The sequence below is a fragment of the Convolutriloba macropyga genome, chromosome 2, assembly GCF_964194025.1.
Source record: "Convolutriloba macropyga chromosome 2, txConMacr16.3, whole genome shotgun sequence".
Lineage (NCBI taxonomy): Eukaryota > Metazoa > Xenacoelomorpha > Acoela > Convolutidae > Convolutriloba > Convolutriloba macropyga.
Window position 1 is genome coordinate 34,915,550 of NC_134469.1, and position 20,820 is coordinate 34,936,369.

A 20,820-nucleotide genomic window follows, 5' to 3' on the forward strand; every position below is an offset into this window, starting at 1 on the left:
ACCGCCCCTCACACCATAAGTATAAGTCTCCAAGACAGTTTGAGCTGAAACAGACCTGAAAGGCTCTAAGAGCACATAATGCCCGCTGGGCGCTACCTGTTTATCCGTTTTTGAGGACGAAAAGTCAAAAGCGTCAGACGAAAAATTGGTCAAGCGAAAAATCGCATAAAAAAAAGACCGACAGGACTAATATAATTGCTACAAACTTCGTTTGAGAGCAATTAACCAAGTTTGATAGTAGTTTGTCCTGCTAAGAATCAAATACTTGGCTTTCAAATTACTCTTTCAAAATACAAAGGGAATTTTGAGAGCTTGGTTTCAAGAAATCGAGACCTGATTTGAGTATTGAACACACCTTTGCAAACATAGTTCCACACAAGGTTGAAAATTCTGGTGCAGTTTTTTCCAAGCAGTCCTCTGTCTGGCGTAGCCTCAAATTTGGCTCTTGATTTGGAGATATTTCTATGAAGTGCGCGGATCCTGGAAACCATGCTGTGCACTCTTCTAGATGGATAGAGAAGACCATCTTGAGCCAGATGATAACCAACGTTGTACTTTTTTGGTGACATTATGGCTCTGAAGCTCACTTGGGACACGAAAGGAACAACAAGGCAAAAGATGTAGAGCGAATTCCAGAAGAGACAGCGACCGAACTGAACCATATCTCTCCATCTCCAAAACCAACCAGAGGTCACGTTGTGGTAGACTGCCTTCTCTGCCAAAATACAAACACTTATGTCGATTTGTGTTCTTAACCACCTTTGAGCTTATCATAAAGTGGTGCTTTCTATTGTTATTTTGTTTTAACTCTATAGTCGGAAAAATTGCGGGTTTAAAGCCTTTTAATTTACCAACTGTTTTTCACTGTGCCCAACGATTCCTCATGCTCCGGCTTCTCTTCAAAGTTCTGAGTCCGCTTTTTTTTCTAATCAAAACACTGAATATATTTTAAGCCGTCACAGCTTCTTCATGAAGTCATGGATGAACAATAAAAAGACGTTAGAAATTCGGAGTTTTACCTCGTCATTTGTTCGAAGAAAAACTAGGTCACAAGTTTTTCAGTTTTCAAGTATGCGTGCTGTGCTTTCCTTGTTCTGAATTTGCTGCGTTTGGGGGATGTCCTTTCTGTGTTACAGTTCCAACGCCAATAAATGCAACCATTTAATGTTGTGATGACATTATACACTTTCGTGTCAATGGCAAAATTGTTTCAATTCCCCATATTTAGTTGAAGCGTGCCTCTGTTCGATCAACCTCTCAAGTACCCTAGTGAGGTTGATCGAACAAAATAAATTGATGTTTCCCTCCCCACCTGATTTTAAAATCAGTTGTTATGCTTTTCAATTAATTTCTGAATAATCCTGACGCCACTAAAAAATTATTTTCCAGCTTGACTGATTTCTTTGTTTTATTGTACTGCTGATTAAACTTCTTGAAGTTTTTTATTATAGGTTTACGCACCATTTATAAACTCAAAAGTGCTTTCAAAATCAAAAATTAAATAAAAAAGTTTTCAGTTTTTTGCGATAATCAAATTCATGGGGTATTAGTTTCATCTCAAAAGGCAACTTATTCCATTCGAAAGGAACAGCAAAACTGAAGGAACTTCGCCCAAATGCAGTTGTGACATTAGGAACCTTCAAATTGTACGCATATTGGCATCTAGTCACCTTATCATTTCGGAAAACTAATGCGCCCAGATACGTCGGAATTTTCCACGGATGGTGAACTAAACGGTGACCAAAAAGTAGAATTTTGTAGAGGATACGTTGTTTCATGGGTAGCCAATGAAGCTCTTTGATATAATTTGCTGTTGGTGAACCAGGTGATAGCCTAAAAATGAGACATGCTGAGTTCATTATACGCTGTAATTTCTGTATAATATTCACAGGTAGTCCATAGTACAGTGAGTTGCAGTAATCTAGTCGCGAGAATCATTACCCGAACTAATTCGATCAACGACTCTCTGTCGATTGTATCTCTGATGGAATAAATTTTTCGCAGGAAATAATAACATCTACGGCACACGGAACTAACTTGTATCGCATAAGAAAAATTGGCATCCGTTGGAAGTTCAATATCGCTATTTAAACTATTCTTTCTACTAACAAACATGTATTCAGTTTTATTCGAGTTTAATCGGAGCTTAGCACCACTGAACCACTTTTGCAGAGTCGTGAGTATCAAATCAAAAGCCCCCTGATTTATCGAAGAATGGTAAACAAAATAGATGTGTCATCGGCATAAAAAAGATAATTGACATCAAGACGTTCAAACAGAACTTCCAGAGGAACAAGATAGCATGAAAAAAGAACGGGACCTAGAATAGATCCTTGAGGAACACCCGTTTTTATAGTTCTTGGCATCGAATATTCACCATCAATCAACACTTTTTGAGATCTACTACTCAGATGACTATTTAAAAAGCTAAGCACTTTATCTTTGAAACCCAAACTTGTTTCAAGAATTGAAAGAAGTAATTCATGATCGAGAGTGTCAAAGGCAGCTGATAGATCAAGTCCAATATAAAAAGTGCTTTTTGTCCTATCTAAATTGAGGAGCAAATCATTTGTAACCTTAACCAGCGCTGTTTCTGTAGAAAAAACTTCCTGTAGGCACTTTGGCATTTGCTAAAGAGACCATTCTTTTCAAGGTGTTCACGCATTTGCATGAAGGCCGCCCGTTCTAATAGTTTTGAAATGTAACTTAGGCTTGAGATAGGTCCATAATTTGAAAAATCTTCATTGTCAGAATTTGCTTTCTTCAAGTGGGGCTTAACAATGGCCATTTTAAAGGACTGGGGGAAATATCCCGCCTTCAGCGAAAGATTAAGAAGTTTCAGGAGGTCGAGAAACTAATAATCTAGAAATGAATTTACAAGATGTGTTGGAATGATGACCAGTGGACATGTACTGTTTGACGACGCCGAAATTAAATCTCTAAACTGACTTATCGATAACTCTGTGAACGAATACATTGAGTTAACTTCAGTTTTCAGAATTTCAGGACCTATCGCAGTCGGAAGTGATGCAATAATACTCTCCACTTTCGAAATAAAGAACTCGTTGAAGTCGTTTGCAAGCTGTTTTTTGTTTTCATATTTCGAGAGCTGTTCTACATCTTGACCAAGAAGCAATTTTAATGTGGCAAACTTTTTACGGCTACAATTTTCCATCAACGCATTCTCTATGTACAGTCTACACTTCTCTTAAGATTTTTTTCAAAATACATAGGGGTAACATTTTCATTCAGATTTCAGTATTGATGTTTTCGACTTTCTGTATTTAAGCTCTGCTTTTCTCTTCTTTCTTTTCAATCTCAAAAGCTCGTCGTCAAAGAATGGGCATTGATGCTTAGTAAATGTTTTTATTTGGAGTGGTAGAACGGAATCCAAAATATTCTCCTCAAACCTTAGATACATATCCCATGCTTCATCAATACTTGAGGCAACATCAAACTTTAAGCACGACTTCAATAACTTAATAAAACCATCTTCCAGTCAAACTTCTTCCAATTTCTATACATCAAACGTTGTTGAGATTTGCGTTGTTTATAACTGCTGAGCGAGAAACAAATAAACGAGTGGTCCGAAGAAGTAATCAAGCTATTCGATTTAACATTAATTGAAATATTGTTTGACGCAATAACATGGTCAAGAATCCCACCACTTCTATGCGTTTTCTCGGAGACGTACTGAGTCAGGCCGAAATCTTCAAAAAATGAGTTCCACATTTTTGATGCATCGTTATTTACATTTAGTGATATGTTAAAATCACCTAGGAGAACAATCTTGTCGAATTGTAGCCTTTTCCCTTCAAAAAGAACAGTAAAGTGATCAATGAAAGATTTAACATTTAATCCAGGTGGTCGATAAACAGCGATTACTAAATAACTGGTAGCCCCAACAGTTAAAGAGGCATAACAGCATTCAAAAAATTCAGAGGTAAACTTTTCAAAATTTTCCAAATGGATATCATATCTGTAAAAGAGGCAAATTTCACCTCCTCTTTTATTCACCCTTGGTGCACTATAGAAAAGAAACCCCGGGGGACAACACTGCTTTAGAATAAAATCGTCATCTGAGTTGTTCGTAATCCACGATTCTATAAATACTCCCAAACTAATTTCATTTACTTCCAAAAGGGCATTTACATCTTTCGTTTTGTTCCTGATAGATCGTACATTATGTAGACAAATGTTTAGTTCTGTAGATCTTTGTTTCGTCGATCTTTGTTTTAATGGAGGACTGACTAGTAGTCAATTTTGATCCACTTCTTTAGCCAATCACGGGCGGCTTCATTCAGGTAAAATCTTGACACCGTAACATTTTCAGGCCAGAAATCAGGTAACTCAACTTTCTCTTCATCAAACTTAAATACACAATGGAAGGCTTTCAGGTGAGCCTCTGACTTCGAAATTTGGCGAATGTGAAGTAGTTCGACGTTATTTTCTGCACAATACTCCTCCATTTCTGATGCTGTTATGTTCTGACTCAATCGACCGCCTACATATAAATGACGACGCTTCGGGGGCTTTTTGACACCCTTGATGACTGCTGGATTGGTGTTCGTTCCCGTTTTTACCTCCTTAGTTGATCTTACTTTTCTCTATACAGTTTCAAATTCAGAACCATCCGCCTTTCTCTTTTTGTTTACTGTCGCAATGTGATAACTGGATGAGCTGTCGTTCCGATTCCTGCTGGGTCCACTTTTTGCAGCTTTTAGAAAAGGGAATTCCGGTTTCTTTATCAACGCTATCTCATTGCGTAGCATTGTCACCTTGCGGATCGAGGAATCAACACAATCGAGTTTTTTCTCAACGGCCGTAATTCTGTCCAGCGCAGATAGTTCTGCAGTAAAGCTAGGAGTACAACCAGCACATGACCAGAAGATCATTCCTTTGATAATTGCAGTACTTGAAATTCCCAAACACCCAAAGTGAACATATATTTTCTTACATTTGACACAAAATGCACTCCCTTGTACATTGCATGGCTCGTTACAAATATTGCAGGGAGGTTTGGGCGGTGGCGGCGGTGGTGGGGGCACCATTGTAACCTGGGGTAAAAGGGGGACTAAGGGAAGTGGCCGCTAGGGCCTAAACTAATTAGTCAAACAAATGTGGAGAACGCTCACACCAAATATTTGACTAAGAAAAATATTTAGGATGGCCAAAAATGTAGGGAAGCAATCAAGCAGATGCGGAAAACGCTCTCGCCAAATGCTTGATACCAAATATGGAATCGTAGATAAATCTTGTATAATATCTAAATAAATAAGTACAAGAAAAGTAGTCAGATACCAGTGAAACCTATCTGAGGCTTCGTATGATTTGGAAAAGTCAATACCAGCGAAACCTATCTGATGCTTCGTATGGTTTGACAAATAATAAATATATTTTTACTTCGTTTGGTTTGACTTTGTATGTTTTGACAAGTGATAAATTGCAGCGATTATCGCAAAAGAATACCTTCCGCCAGAATCTGAAATTCCCTATCACTGGGGCTACCCAAAGAATGTCCGCCCTCTATTGATCCAGTAAATGATTGCAATCAGAAGCTAAAACGAAATTAAATAGCCAGTGAAATACCAGTGAAACCTATCTGAGGCTTCGTATGATTTGGAAAAGTCAATACCAGCGAAACCTATCTGATGCTTCGTATGGTTTGACAAATAATAAATATATTTTTACTTCGTTTGGTTTGACTTCGTATGTTTTGACAAGTGATAAATTGCAGCGATTATCGCAAAAGAATACCTTCCGCCAGAATCTGAAATTCCCTATCACTGGGGCTACCCAAAGAATGTCCGCCCTCTATTGATCCAGTAAATGATTGCAATCAGAAGCTAAAACGAAATTAAATAGCCTCCCGGGTGCACTTGGAGACTATTTAATAAGTTTATCACAACAATTAGGCTAAAGTTAGGAAAAATTAGGCTAAAGTTTTCAATGTACAATCCGTCGATGTTGCAAGCGTGACCAACTGGGTGGACATGAACAACATTGTAAACAATAAATTTCCTGATCTGTGCAATTCGACAGGCCGGCCAAGATTTCCGCTGAAACGAAAAATAAAAAATCTGCTCTTAATGCCAACACTTTCTGCAACGATCTCATGACTGCTGATAGTGCGTTGAACATTGTCAATCAATATAATAAGCGAAACATTTTGAAATAACGTTAGATGGCGAATGTATATTTTTCGTCGATTGGTTGGACGTTTAATATCAGTGTCTTTATCACTTTTACGCTCCCTTTCAGACTTTTATTACCATAAAACAGATGGAATTGTCCAGCAAGACGAATGGTTTACTCAACCGCACGTAGAAATAGGAGGCAATGACACAGTATATCAAAAGTTCTACTTGCTAAAAAAAGGTTTGTAATCTGCAAGCCAGGAGTAACCTCTCGGAACTTTGATCGTTTGGTCAGCACTCCAATTGGTTTTATTCAATTTCTGTTGAGGAGGCCGGAAAAATCTGTCGAAAAAAGCTCCAAAAGGTTTTATTTTCCTCAGAGCACATTGGCATTCTTCTTTGTTGTCAAGCATTTCTTATTAAACTGGGGCGCTCCTGTTTGCGGTCGGGAGGCCACAAAACTGAGCGATAAGACTCGTCGTCGATCACGTCGTGATTTCATTCGAAGAAAGGTATTAGTAGTGAGAAATGGGGGGGTCTACCGCACAGAAAAAGGATCCCTCCACTTCTTAGTCTCGAAACTACTTCTGATGTATTTTTATTATATTATCCTTTTTTTAGAAGCTGCCGTAACCACTGAACCAAGGGAACATGATTTTTGTGTTAAAGATGTATTTTTATTCAGGATCCGAATTCAAGGTTAGTTATTCTTCAGCGCTTTTATCGTTGCTTTTGACATATGGCAAACACCCAAAGTTGGTTCAATAATTAATAGTCATGAGAGATTGTGCCTTAGGTACGTTGGTTAGATTGATTTAAACTACATTTAGGTATCGTTTTGACCAATTCTTACCAAACTCTTTATTGGAACGTATTTTTATCGATGTTTTGATCAAAGTTTTAGATTCAATTTTTATCATTAAATTGAAATGTGGCTGTTTGCTGTTTTCAGGTAAGCTTAGTCCTGTGTTATGGCTTTGTTATATTTTGTGACTGTCTGTTCAACTGATAATCTTACTGATTCTGCGATCAATGAGAAAGGTGTTTTAGAATATTTAAATTTTGAACTTGAACCAAAACATTCCCGTGTACAGAATTATCAAATGATTACAAATTATATGAAATAAAGTTTCTTAAACGGTTTAATAGTTTTCCTCATTTGAGGGTAAAACGATAACGTCATTTTCTTCCTCGGGCTGAATTGACTTTGCAGACGTTATCTTAAGTTGTTTCGTAGGTTTAACTGTAGCAACGGGTTTAAACCGCTTCACTGTTAGTCTCTGTTTTTCTTTGTTGTACACAATGAGTGCGGCGAATTCACGAAGTCCCAGGGCAACATACTTGAGCTCCCACATCTCTCCTTGATTTTGGAATTTCTTTATATGGAAGAAGACTGAGAGCATGAGGTCGTCAGGGTCAAAGTATTTCATCGACAGCCTGTAGTAGACTCGGTCGGTATCTAAACATACACACACTATCATAGGCTTTTGTAATTAACTACAGCTTTAAGCCTTCAAGAATTGCTCCCTTTCCTGAGCTAAGTATTTATTTTCAAAGTTTAAATGGAAACGTGAATATCACATAACGTTATTAATTTTAATCTCTCGCTTTTCCGAATTTATTCTTAGTACTAATTCTAAAGATAAAATGTTTTATACTACCTTTGATATCTCTGATGACCTCGCAGTTCTTCGAGTCGAGACGCATTCTCTCACACGCTTCAATGCTAACAATAGTTCTTCCCTCGGCGTTGATTTTCCCCTCCGTTAGGACTCGCATCAGGTCTGATACGAACCATATTGAATCGAGCAAGTCCTTGAAATGTTGCTCTGGGAGAGTCAGTGTCTGATAAAGAAAACTTTCTCCGTTGTAAAATTTATAGAGCGTGATCTCCATCATTGAGCCCTCAGTGTTGTCCTCCCGTCGAACTCGGACAAAACGCGTTGAAGTTTTGTACTCACAGATATCCCGACATCTCGTTTGTAATTTGATTGCTGCTCTTAACTTTGTAAGTTCAAATATTGAGGATAGTTTAGCGATCGAATTTTGTGGGTTTTTATACAGCTTATCTTTACAAGATTAAGCAAAATTCGATGAAATCACAATTCACGGTCTCTATCAGAGAACTGTGTTACGTAACATTTTCCTTATTCGGTTTTGTTCAGGCGCTTTTGTGCGGTAAAGAAAAGAAATTTCCAAGATCTTTATCGGATAGTTAGTTTCTTTTACGTGATGGTTAGTTAGCTAACAAAGATAAGAGCGGCACTGTTTTGTTAAATTGTTGGATCATTTTCTTAAAGTTATTAAACGGAGAAAGCTTTCTTCAATCTTCATCTGAAATTATTCTCACCAAAATTGGTAAACAGAATTGAGGGACCCTTCGAGCTATCTTGTGGCGGTGGTTTCAAATTGGAACTTCATCAGCTCTCTCCTTCTAGCACGGAATTCTTCAACGGTATGTTGAATTATCAAGCAATCTGGGTTAGTGTATGCTCAAAACTGTTGCACTTTTTTAACAACTTTTTATTAGTGGTTGGATTCACGAGAAAGCACAATTGGGGGATAATTTATGCCCAATTTTTGTTCCACTCATGTTCTTTCTGCAAAATTTTTTCTCTTTCAAGTTTCACGAAACAGTTTTCAGGGGTTAACTTATGCTCAAATTTGCTGAAAGACAAGGTTTGATAGGGGTTAATTTATTGCCAAATTCGCAGAAATTTATAAAAATTTGTGCAACAGTTTTTGCTTACTTTTTCAAATTAGAGAAAAGCCCTAGGGGTTAATTTACGCCCATTTTTTTCTAGAGCTGCTAAATATAAACTGAATATAAGCTGGTGCAAATTTTTACATCTAATTCAAAAATGCCAGAACTATAAAAGGGTTAATTCTTGCCCGATTTAGCTTAATAACAAGGAGTTCTCTGGGGTTAATTCATGAACGACCTTGCTCAATTTTTCTCCTTTGTGTTCCCAAATTGGAAAGGACACTTCGGGGGTTAATTTATGCCCGATTTTCTTCCACTCCTGTTGTTTCTGCAACTTTCTCCTCTTGCTTTGAAATTAACGAAAAAAGCTTCCAGGAGTTAACTTATGCTCAAATTTGCTGAAAGAGTGTTTCATAGGGGTTAATTTATTGCCAATTTATAAAATTTGCGCGACAGGTTTTGTCTACTTTTTCACATTAGAGGAAAGCCCTAGGGGTTAATTTATTCCCAGTTTTTTTCTAGATCTGCTAAATGTGAATTATCGAACTTCGCAGTGGGTCGATTTTGTCGATTCAATGTTACGATGCATCTAAATAAAAAAGATAGAATTATCTAAAAGGGGTTAATTCTTGCCCCAATTAGCTAAATAAGAAAGTTTTCTGGGGTTATTTCAAGACCAACCTTGCTAAATTTTTTCTTCATTGTGCATCATTTTTTTCCACTCTCAATTGAGAAAGGACACTTCGGGGGTTAATTCATGCCCGATTTTTTCTTTCACTGATTAATATGCACGGGTCGATTTCAATATGGACCAATTTTTGTTTCAAAATTATTGGGGATGAATTTATTGGTTAATTTATGCCCAAATTTCTTTCTACTGATGAATATGCGCGTGCCGATTTAACTGAAGATCAAATTGTAGACAAAATGAAATTCAATGAGTCGATTTCGGGTTTTCGCTTCTATAGTTGCTTCTAAGCAATGCATTACAGGGGTTAATTTTTGCCCCTTTTCTCATTCGTCAAAATGAATAGGCTCTTATAATTTGGAATGATTTGGTTGAAGGGCTAAGGCCAAACTGTTTTAAGAATGAGTTAATTTTGAAAAATTTGCATCACTAAGGGATAATTTATGTCCAAATTTTTCACGTTTGTTCATTTTAATAGGTTCTACTCATGATCTCCTGTAGCTTCTGCAATGACACTTTCACGAACAGGAGAGATCTCGCTGTGCATCGAGAGCAAAAGCACTCAAACTTACCCGACACAAACTTCAGATGTGGGCACTGCACAGCGACGTTCACTTTAGCAAAGAATTTAGTGTGCCATCTGAAGAACATTCACAAATTTTCCAGGACCCTTCGGTGCAATACCTGTCAAACTTTTTTTGGAACTGAGGCGTCTTGGAAACTACACTCCAGGACGGAACATTCTGTTGTTTCGGAAGTGCAACGCTCAGCCTTGCCGGGAGATAAGGAGCAGAGTTTGTGTTAGAGAGAAACAGGAAGGCAATAAGGGGACATTTTCAAACATATCGCCTCAAAATTGTTGGTGACCAAGTTTTTGATCCTTTCGAGTATTTAGTAACAAACGAGGTTACGATTAGAAACTTCATTACCAACCGTTTAACCGAAATTTTTTCCGCCAAAAGTAGGACTATGTATTGAAGTTAAGTTTTCGAAGCCTTTACTCGATGAAAGTACACTCTCGTTTTTTCACAGTCCCATGGAGACTGTCACCACTTGTTTGACTACAGATGAGTACTTTGCTCATGTTGATGAGTTACTTACTAAAATTAATGTATTTTGCACAGCTGGCAGTGGTTGGGTTATCGAAAAGTTAAAAATGGTTGAGATCAAATTCTCAAAGCATGTTCCACTTCGTGCTGGTTCCTACAGACCGACGCCCAGTGTTTTAGAAAATCAGAAAATCCGTGCTCAATATTAGAAATTTGAAGGACAACCTCTGTTACATTTATTCAGTCCTTGCTTTTCTTTTTCCGGTTAAACAAAATCAAGAGAAGGGCCGCAGAGTTACAAGAATAATTTGAGTTCTCTTATTTACAATCCTCGTAAAATGCCTCTGGCCTTATCCGACATTCCTAAATTTGAGAAAGATAATCATCTTAAAATAAACGTTTACGCCTTCGAACAGCGCAAAATTTACCCGGTTTATTTAACTAAATACGCTGGTGTTGCTCGAAGAGTTCATCTATTGCTGTTGTCAGATGAAAACAGTTGGCATTATTGCTTAATTAAAAACCTAGACCGCCTATTAAAAATTCTCTTGCGAACTCCGAACACAGCTAACTCCAAAAATAATGCAAGCAAATTTTGCGAAGTTTGCCTTCGAAGTATTGCGCGTGATAAATTTATCCTGCATAAGTCCTTATGCTCATCTGAGCAGCCGCAAATCATTGAAATGGCACCGAAAGGAACCACAATTAATTTCAAAAACTGGCATAAAACTTTCAAGTGCCCGTTTGTTGTTTACGCTGACCTGGAAGCATTTGATGTTAGAACGGAAGATTTTGATCTAGCTGCCGAACAAATGCAGAATGGCCTCAATAAGGACGGAGCGTCGACAACAGAGTTAACTTATGCTCAAATTTGCTGAAGAGTGTTTCATAGGGGTTAATTTATTGCCAAATTCGCAGAAATTTATAAAAATTTGTGCAACAGTTTTTGCTTACTTTTTCAAATTAGAGAAAAGCCCTAGGGGTTAATTTACGCCCATTTTTTTCTAGAGCTGCTAAATATAAACTGAATATAAGCTGGTGCAAATTTTTACATCTAATTCAAAAATGCCAGAACTATAAAAGGGTTAATTCTTGCCCGATTTAGCTTAATAACAAGGAGTTCTCTGGGGTTAATTCATGAACGACCTTGCTCAATTTTTCTCCTTTGTGTTCCCAAATTGGAAAGGACACTTCGGGGGTTAATTTATGCCCGATTTTCTTCCACTCCTGTTGTTTCTGCAACTTTCTCCTCTTGCTTTGAAATTAACGAAAAAAGCTTCCAGGAGTTAACTTATGCTCAAATTTGCTGAAAGAGTGTTTCATAGGGGTTAATTTATTGCCAATTTATAAAATTTGCGCGACAGGTTTTGTCTACTTTTTCACATTAGAGGAAAGCCCTAGGGGTTAATTTATTCCCAGTTTTTTTCTAGATCTGCTAAATGTGAATTATCGAACTTCGCAGTGGGTCGATTTTGTCGATTCAATGTTACGATGCATCTAAATAAAAAAGATAGAATTATCTAAAAGGGGTTAATTCTTGCCCCAATTAGCTAAATAAGAAAGTTTTCTGGGGTTATTTCATGACCAACCTTGCTAAATTTTTTCTTCATTGTGCATCATTTTTTTCCACTCTCAATTGAGAAAGGACACTTCGGGGGTTAATTCATGCCCGATTTTTTCTTTCACTGATTAATATGCACGGGTCGATTTCAATATGGACGAATTTTTGTTTCAAAATTATTGGGGATGAATTTATTGGTTAATTTATGCCCAAATTTCTTTCTACTGATGAATATGCGCGTGCCGATTTAACTGAAGATCAAATTGTAGACAAAATGAAATTCAATGAGTCGATTTCGGGTTTTCGCTTCTATAGTTGCTTCTAAGCAATGCATTACAGGGGTTAATTTTTGCCCCTTTTCTCATTCGTCAAAATGAATAGGCTCTTATAATTTGGAATGATTTGGTTGAAGGGCTAAGGCCAAACTGTTTTAAGAATGAGTTAATTTTGAAAAATTTGCATCACTAAGGGATAATTTATGTCCAAATTTTTCACGTTTGTTCATTTTAATAGGTTCTACTCATGATCTCCTGTAGCTTCTGCAATGACACTTTCACGAACAGGAGAGATCTCGCTGTGCATCGAGAGCAAAAGCACTCAAACTTACCCGACACAAACTTCAGATGTGGGCACTGCACAGCGACGTTCACTTTAGCAAAGAATTTAGTGTGCCATCTGAAGAACATTCACAAATTTTCCAGGACCCTTCGGTGCAATACCTGTCAAACTTTTTTTGGAACTGAGGCGTCTTGGAAACTACACTCCAGGACGGAACATTCTGTTGTTTCGGAAGTGCAACGCTCAGCCTTGCCGGGAGATAAGGAGCAGAGTTTGTGTTAGAGAGAAACAGGAAGGCAATAAGGGGACATTTTCAAACATATCGCCTCAAAATTGTTGGTGACCAAGTTTTTGATCCTTTCGAGTATTTAGTAACAAACGAGGTTACGATTAGAAACTTCATTACCAACCGTTTAACCGAAATTTTTTCCGCCAAAAGTAGGACTATGTATTGAAGTTAAGTTTTCGAAGCCTTTACTCGATGAAAGTACACTCTCGTTTTTTCACAGTCCCATGGAGACTGTCACCACTTGTTTGACTACAGATGAGTACTTTGCTCATGTTGATGAGTTACTTACTAAAATTAATGTATTTTGCACAGCTGGCAGTGGTTGGGTTATCGAAAAGTTAAAAATGGTTGAGATCAAATTCTCAAAGCATGTTCCACTTCGTGCTGGTTCCTACAGACCGACGCCCAGTGTTTTAGAAAATCAGAAAATCCGTGCTCAATATTAGAAATTTGAAGGACAACCTCTGTTACATTTATTCAGTCCTTGCTTTTCTTTTTCCGGTTAAACAAAATCAAGAGAAGGGCCGCAGAGTTACAAGAATAATTTGAGTTCTCTTATTTACAATCCTCGTAAAATGCCTCTGGCCTTATCCGACATTCCTAAATTTGAGAAAGATAATCATATTAAAATAAACGTTTACGCCTTCGAACAGCGCAAAATTTACCCGGTTTATTTAACTAAATACGCTGGTGCTGCTCGAAGAGTTCATCTATTGCTGTTGTCAGATGAAAACAGTTGGCATTATTGCTTAATTAAAAACCTAGACCGCCTATTAAAAATTCTCTTGCGAACTCCGAACACAGCTAACTCCAAAAATAATGCAAGCAAATTTTGCGAAGTTTGCCTTCGAAGTATTGCGCGTGATAAATTTATCCTGCATAAGTCCTTATGCTCATCTGAGCAGCCGCAAATCATTGAAATGGCACCGAAAGGAACCACAATTAATTTCAAAAACTGGCATAAAACTTTCAAGTGCCCGTTTGTTGTTTACGCTGACCTGGAAGCATTTGATGTTAGAACGGAAGATTTTGATCTAGCTGCCGAACAAATGCAGAATGGCCTCAATAAGGACGGAGCGTCGACAACAGAGTTAACTTATGCTCAAATTTGCTGAAGAGTGTTTCATAGGGGTTAATTTATTGCCAATTTATAAAATTTGCGCAACAGGTTTTGTCTACTTTTTCACATTAGAGGAAAGCCCTAGGGGTTAATTTATGCCCAGTTTTTTTCTAGATCTGCTAAATGTGAACTATCGAACTTCGCAGTGGGTCGATTTTGTCGATTCAATGTTACGATGCATCTAAATAAAAAAGATAGAATTATCTAAAAGGGGTTAATTCTTGCCCCAATTAGCTAAATAAGAAAGTTTTCTGGGGTTATTTCATGACCAACCTTGCTAAATTTTTTCTTCATTGTGCATCATTTTTTTCCACTCTCAATTGAGAAAGGACACTTCGGGGGTTACTTCATGCCCGATTTTTTCTTTCACTGATTAATATGCACGGGTCGATTTCAATATGGACCAATTTTTGTTTCAAAATTATTGGGGATGAATTTATTGGTTAATTTATGCCCAAATTTCTTTCTACTGATGAATATGCACGTGCCGATTTAACTGACGATCAATTTGTAGACAAAATGAAATTCAATGAGTCGATTTCGGGTTTTCGCTTCTATAGTTGCTTCTAAGCAATGCATTACAGGGGTTAATTTTTGCCCCTTTTCTCATTCGTCAAAATGAATATGCTCGTATAATTTGGAATGATTTGGTTGAAGGGCGAAGGCCAAACTGTTTTAAGAATGAGTTAATTTTGAAAAATTTGCATCACTAAGGGATAATTTATGTCCAAATTTTTCACGTTTGTTCATTTTAATAGGTTCTACTCATGATCTCCTGTAGCTTCTGCAATGACACTTTCACGAACAGGAGAGATCTCGCTGTGCATCGAGAGCAAAAGCACTCAAACTTACCCGACACCAACTTCAGATGTGGGCACTGCACAGTGACGTTCACTTTAGCAAAGAATTTAGTGCGCCATCTGAAGAACATTCACAAATTTTCCAGGACCCTTCGGTGCAATAACTGTCAAACTTTTTTTGGAACTGAGGCGTCTTGGAAACTACACTCCAGGACGGAACATTCTCTTGTTTCGGAAGTGCAAGGCTCAGCCTTGCCGGGAGATGAAGGAGCAGAGTTTGTGTTAGAGAGAGACAGAAAGGCAATAAGGGGACACTTTCAAACATATCGCCTCAAAATTGTTGGTGACCAAGTTTTTGATCCTTTCGAGTATTTAGTAACAAACGAGGTTACGATTAGAAACTTCATTACCAACCGTTTAACCAGAATTTTTTCCGCCAAAGTAGGACTATGTATTAAAGTTAAGTTTTCGAAGCCTTTACTCGATGAAAGTACACTCTCGTTTTTTCACAGTCCCATGGAGACTGTCACCACTTGTTTGACTACAGATGAGTACTTTGCTCATGTTGATGAGTTACTTACTAAAATTCATGTATTTTGCACAGCTGGCAGTGGTTGGGTTATCGAAAAGTTAAATATGGTTGAGATCAAATTCTCAAAGCATGTTCCACTTCGTGCTGGTTCCTACATACCGACGCCCAGTGTTTTAGAAAATCAGAGAAAATCCTTGCTCAATATTAGAAATTTGAAGGACAACCTCTGTTTCATTTATTCAGTCCTTATTTTTCTTTTTCCGGTTAAACAAAATCAAGAAGGGCCGCAGAGTTACAAGAATAATTTGAGATCTCTTATTTACAATCCTCGTAAAATGCCTCTGGCCTTATCCGACATTCCTAAATTTGAGAAAGATAATCATCTTAAAATAAATGTTTACGCCTTCGAACAGCGCAAAATTTACCCGGTTTATATAACTAAATACGCTGGTGTTGCTCGAAGAGTTCATCTATTGCTGTTGTCAGATGAAAACAGTTGGCATTATTGCTTAATTAAAAACCTAGACCGCCTATTAAAATTATCTTGCGGACTCCGAACACAGCTAACTCCTAAAAGAATGCACGCAAATTTTGAGAAGTTTGCCTTCAAAGTATTGCGCGTGAAAAATTTATCCTGCATAAGTCCTTATGCTCATCTGAGCAGCCGCAAATCATTGAAATGGCACCGAAAGGAACCACAATTACTTTCAAAAACTGGCATAAAACTTTTAAGTGCCCGTTTGTCGTTTACGCTGACCTGGAAGCATTTGATGTTAGAACGGAAGATTTTGATCTAGCTGCCGAACAAATGCAGAGTGGCCTCAATAAGGACGGAGCGTCGACAACAGTTGTTGAATACCAGTATCCCTGCAGCTTTGGTGCTGTTCTCGTGGATGTGCGCTATTCGCATGTCAAAATAGAAAAGTTTTATCGTGGTGACGATTGTATTGCTATCCTAATGGACACTTTGAGATCTTGGGTGAAATGGGCCGACAAGGAGCGTCAGAGATATCGCTATCTCTCCATGTCACAGTCTAAGAGACAAAAAATGATTGAAGATTGGACTTCGTCCTGCTGCATTTGCCATAAAAACTTTATAGACGAGTTTTCAGAAATGTCAGAAGAAAAAGTTGTCCATCATTGCCATGTTACAGGGAAAGTTTTTGGTGTTGCGCACAGTTCGTGCAATTTAAAAGTGACCGTAGGATCTTTTCTTCCGGTTTATTTTCATAACCTGTCGCGCTATGATGCTCATTACATCTCTGTCAAGTATCTCAAGCTTGAAGAAAATGAACAGCTTTCAGCTATTTCGAGAACAGAGGAGACTTTTATATCTTTCTCGGTTCACGTTCCCGTTGGTTCTTACATTAACAAAGTTGGTGTGGCGAAAAAAAATTCGACATGAAATTCGTTTTCTTGATAGCATAAATTTTATGGCCGCTTCTCTTGATGCTCTTGCCAACACTCTGACCTAAAGCTTCTTCGCTATCGATTCCAAGAGTTTACTGACTCAGAGTTTAGAAAAATTAGGGCAAAAGGCATATTCCCTTATTCATTTCTCGACTCAAACGAAAAAAATCCAGAGCATGGTGAGGAGTGGAGAAACACTTTAACCAGTACAATAGACGTTTCTCCCGAAATGTACGAGCAAGCTGTTGAAATGTACAAATTGTTTGACTGTTCAAATTTTGGTGATTACCACGATGCCTATTTACAAATTGATGTTTATTTGTTGGCAGATGTTTTTGAGTTGTTCAGAACAGTTTGTATTTCAGTTTACCGGTTAGATCCTGCTTACTTTTACAGTGCTCCATATTTGAGCTGGGATGCTATGCTGGTAGCAACTGGCGTAAATTTAAGTTTAGTAGATGACATTGACATGCTGCTGTTTTGTGAAAAGGCAATCCGCGTTAGTATTAATGGTGTCGGAGCTCTCCGTCACTTCAAAGCGAACAATAAGTACCTCAGTAGTTTTAATCCTGCTGAGAAATCTGTATTTGGTGCTTTTTTTGACGTTACTTCTCTATACGCAGGAATAATGATGAAGAAACTGCCCAAAGATGGCTATCGATGGTTAGAGTGTAATTCTATACAGGAGTTATTTAGAAAGTATGAAGCAGACAGTAGCGTTGGATTTTTTGTTGAAGTTGATCTCAGTTATCCTTCTTGTATTCATGATGAACATTACGACTTTCCTCTCGCACCCGAAAAACTTTTTATCAAAGATGACTGGCTTTCTCCTTATAGCAGAAAACTAGCGGGAAATCGTGCGCCCGTGCCAAAGCTTGTTGAGACTCTGTTTGACAAAAAGCGCTACGTTTGTCATATTGAGAACCTGAAATTTTATTGCGGTCAGGGTCTCCTGGTAACAGCAGTTCATCGCGTACTTCAATTCAATCAGTCCAATTGGCTTTCCACTTATATAAAAAAAACACTGAAATGCGAAAAAAAGCAGCCACTGCTTTTGAAAAAAACTTCTACAAATTAATGTCCAATGCTTGTTTTGGCAAGACAATGGAAAATAAACGTAACAGAAGAAATAATCAGTTTGTGTCAAACGAGTCTCAGGCTCAAAAACTAACGGCAAAACCAACTTTTAAAGCGTTCCAGATTATTAACGATGATTTATGTTCTGTTTACTCTTCGATTCCACAAATTAAATGGGATAAACCGACTCCTGTTGGCGCAGCTATACTTGACTTATCGAAACTGCCCTTGTACAATTTTCATTATAATGAAATGAAACCTCGCTATGGTGAGAATTTGTGTCACCTATAAGGACACTGATCCTTTATATCGAATAGAAACCGTTAACTTGTACGAAGATATGAAAAAATTTAAGCACCTTTTAGATCTCAGTGACTACCCCACTGATCATCCATTGTACGATCCGATCAATAAGAAAGTTCCATTGACTATGACTGATGAACTTAATGGTGAGGTTTTGGAGGAATGTGTCATACTCCGATCAAAGATGTACAGCATCAAATTTCAAAGTGGAGCCAAGCAGAGAGCGAAAGGAGTTCAAAAGTGTGAAAAAGACTCTTCATCATGCCAAATACTTGGGTTGTCTGGAGTCTGGAAAATGTAGTAGAGCGGCAATGACCCGAATTCACTCTGACAACCACCAGATCAAAGTTTCAACTACAAACAAGGTCGCGCTGAGCTACTTTGATGACAAGAGGTTCATTCAGTCCGATGGTATCAGCACTCTGCCACATGGACATTTTAGTTTACTTCAAGAGCAGCCAAAAGATGAATTTGTGTTTTCTGAGAGGGAAGTAGTGACAGTGAGAGCGAGAGCCGTCCAGATGAAAAGCAATCTCAGTCTTCTGTTACAGCACCCAACAAAAGTAGCTTTGCGTCTTCTCCAGTTTCTTTTGGTTATTGTTTTTGTTATGCGATATCGGGGTTACTTTCTTCATATTATTCTGTCTCATCTTGTTTTGCTTGTTTCAGTTCCCCCTGACCCAGGCTTCTTTCACCGCGAGATTGATGACAGTGAGCCAGTGGTTCAATGGAGTGATCTAAGTGATATGGAAAGCGTTTCAGAAGCGGGGCTCAGGAATCGTAATCCTTTTATTGATGACGAAGCTAGGGAGTGTAGTGCATCAGAAAGCAATTTTGATGAACTTGAGGATCTAGCATCTGATAACAATTTTGCAAGCTCTAATGAGGGAGAAGTCTTCTTGGAATCTTATTATAATAGCAACAGCACTACTGCTACCACTACTATCATTGACGACAGTGAAGATGAGCAACCTGTTTCAAAAGCAAGAAAGATGGCCTGGACTATTGATTCTGACTTGGAATAGGTTTGGTCTGCGTGCTTGAAGCTTCTTATAGCACCAAAATTCTCCTGTTTCTAAGATTTAATTACAATATGCAAAATAGGTATCTTGATTTCAATTTGCTATTAAAGTACCGTATCAAATTAATTTCATTCATTCTCCCCACGGTTTTTACTATTTTCAAAATTTTAACTTTCAATTCTTTCGGAGTCTCCATCTTTCGGCTAATATTATAAGTTTTGTTTTGCTCAAAATAATGACTGTTTGCTATCAGTTCAAGCGCAGTATAAATGCAGTAGAGTCCGCATAGGTTGGAGGAATTTGATTGAATTGGTGGAGACGAAACAATTGAAAATACTTCATATAAGCACTTGTCGGAATACAGCTCATTAATTCGACTATGCAGAATATCGAAGTAACTGAGAGATATATCAAGACTGTTCCAAATCACTATGTTTGAAAAACGATGTCTGATATGTGTGTTGGTACGAAAGAGTAGAGGAAAAGATATGACAAGTATCCAATGAGTTCCTGGTAAATTTCTTGGCGAAGTATTGACAACTTTAAATCGTATTTTGTTGCTGACTTTGAGTCGAGGTAAATTATCCGCGCTCCACACTCCACAAAAAGCAAACTTCAATAAACTAAATTGCTGACAAACTTTTTCGATGGTAATATTATCCATTCAAAATGGTTTGATTCTTGGCAACGTTTCGTTTTCCGTCGACAAAAATTTGACTGAATCGTTCACCAACTAAGAATAGTTCGACAGCCTCGGGAAGTGCTTTTGAAAATAATAATTTGAGAGTAATTGGTGCTCCCGTGAGCTCTGGGAACAGGGTAAGGTTTTTGGATGCTTCCTGGGATGAAGTTAAATCAAAAGTAGCAATAAACTTGTCTTGAAAATGTTCGAGACTAATTTTATTTCCTCCGTTCTGGAAGCCTAATGCAGTTAAGGTGTTGTAATATAGTCGCGTGTTGTGTTCTGTATCGATTGGAGTCCCTGCTATGGGCAAGCCGTTGCCTCTCAAGATTTCAATACGTTTTAAATCAAATTTTTGGTAGTCAAAGGGATTAGTCGTCAATGATCCTCTGAATTGGGCGTTTGGGACCATGCAGTGTCAACCGTCGCATGGGTTCAGTTCCGAAGATCGATTCTTTTATGAATGAATTCTGTCCTGCTTGAATGATGAAACTTCTACACAGAGATTCTATATAGGGGTAGCGGGCGGGAGCTTTTGTGAGAGCTCGCTCAATAGAGAGCCGCACTGACTCTGTAAGTGTTATTTTGCGAACGAATAGAGATGCTTTTTCTATTATCGCTGTAAATCGTTTAGTATCAGGAGATATTAAGCTAAACTCATTACTGGCACGATAGAGTTTTATTCGAAGTTCGACTTCTGGTATCAGTAATTTTTCGCAGGTGAAAAAGTCCACATACAGTGCACCATAGAGGTCAGTGATGTAGTTTGTTTTCATCGTGTTTGCTAATCTGTCCGTGAACCATTTGCCTTTGTCGCCATCTGCTATTGATGAATCAAATTGGTAGCCTTGGCAAATAGCCCAGGATTCTTTACTATCACTATTTGTT

General features: G+C 37.9%; 2 protein-coding genes across 3 annotated transcripts in view; both read right to left on the bottom strand.

Annotated features, from left to right (window-relative positions):
• The window catches only part of LOC142358622 (glycerol-3-phosphate dehydrogenase 1-like protein), a 457,482-nt gene extending 451,573 nt beyond the window's left edge, over nucleotides 1-5,909 (bottom strand). Inside the window, exon 1 of one of the 2 annotated variants that reach the window (XM_075410072.1) lies at nucleotides 5,887-5,909. The gene's annotated coding sequence lies outside the window, so the exon portion shown is untranslated. The remainder of the gene's footprint in view (nucleotides 1-5,886) is intronic. The other variant, XM_075410074.1, reaches the window with a different exon arrangement.
• The window catches only part of LOC142358621 (uncharacterized), a 78,192-nt gene that overhangs the window by 6,615 nt on the left and 50,757 nt on the right, over nucleotides 1-20,820 (bottom strand). Inside the window, exon 4 of the mRNA XM_075410071.1 lies at nucleotides 356-715. Coding sequence (XP_075266186.1) covers nucleotides 356-715 — 360 coding nt within the window. The remainder of the gene's footprint in view (nucleotides 1-355; nucleotides 716-20,820) is intronic.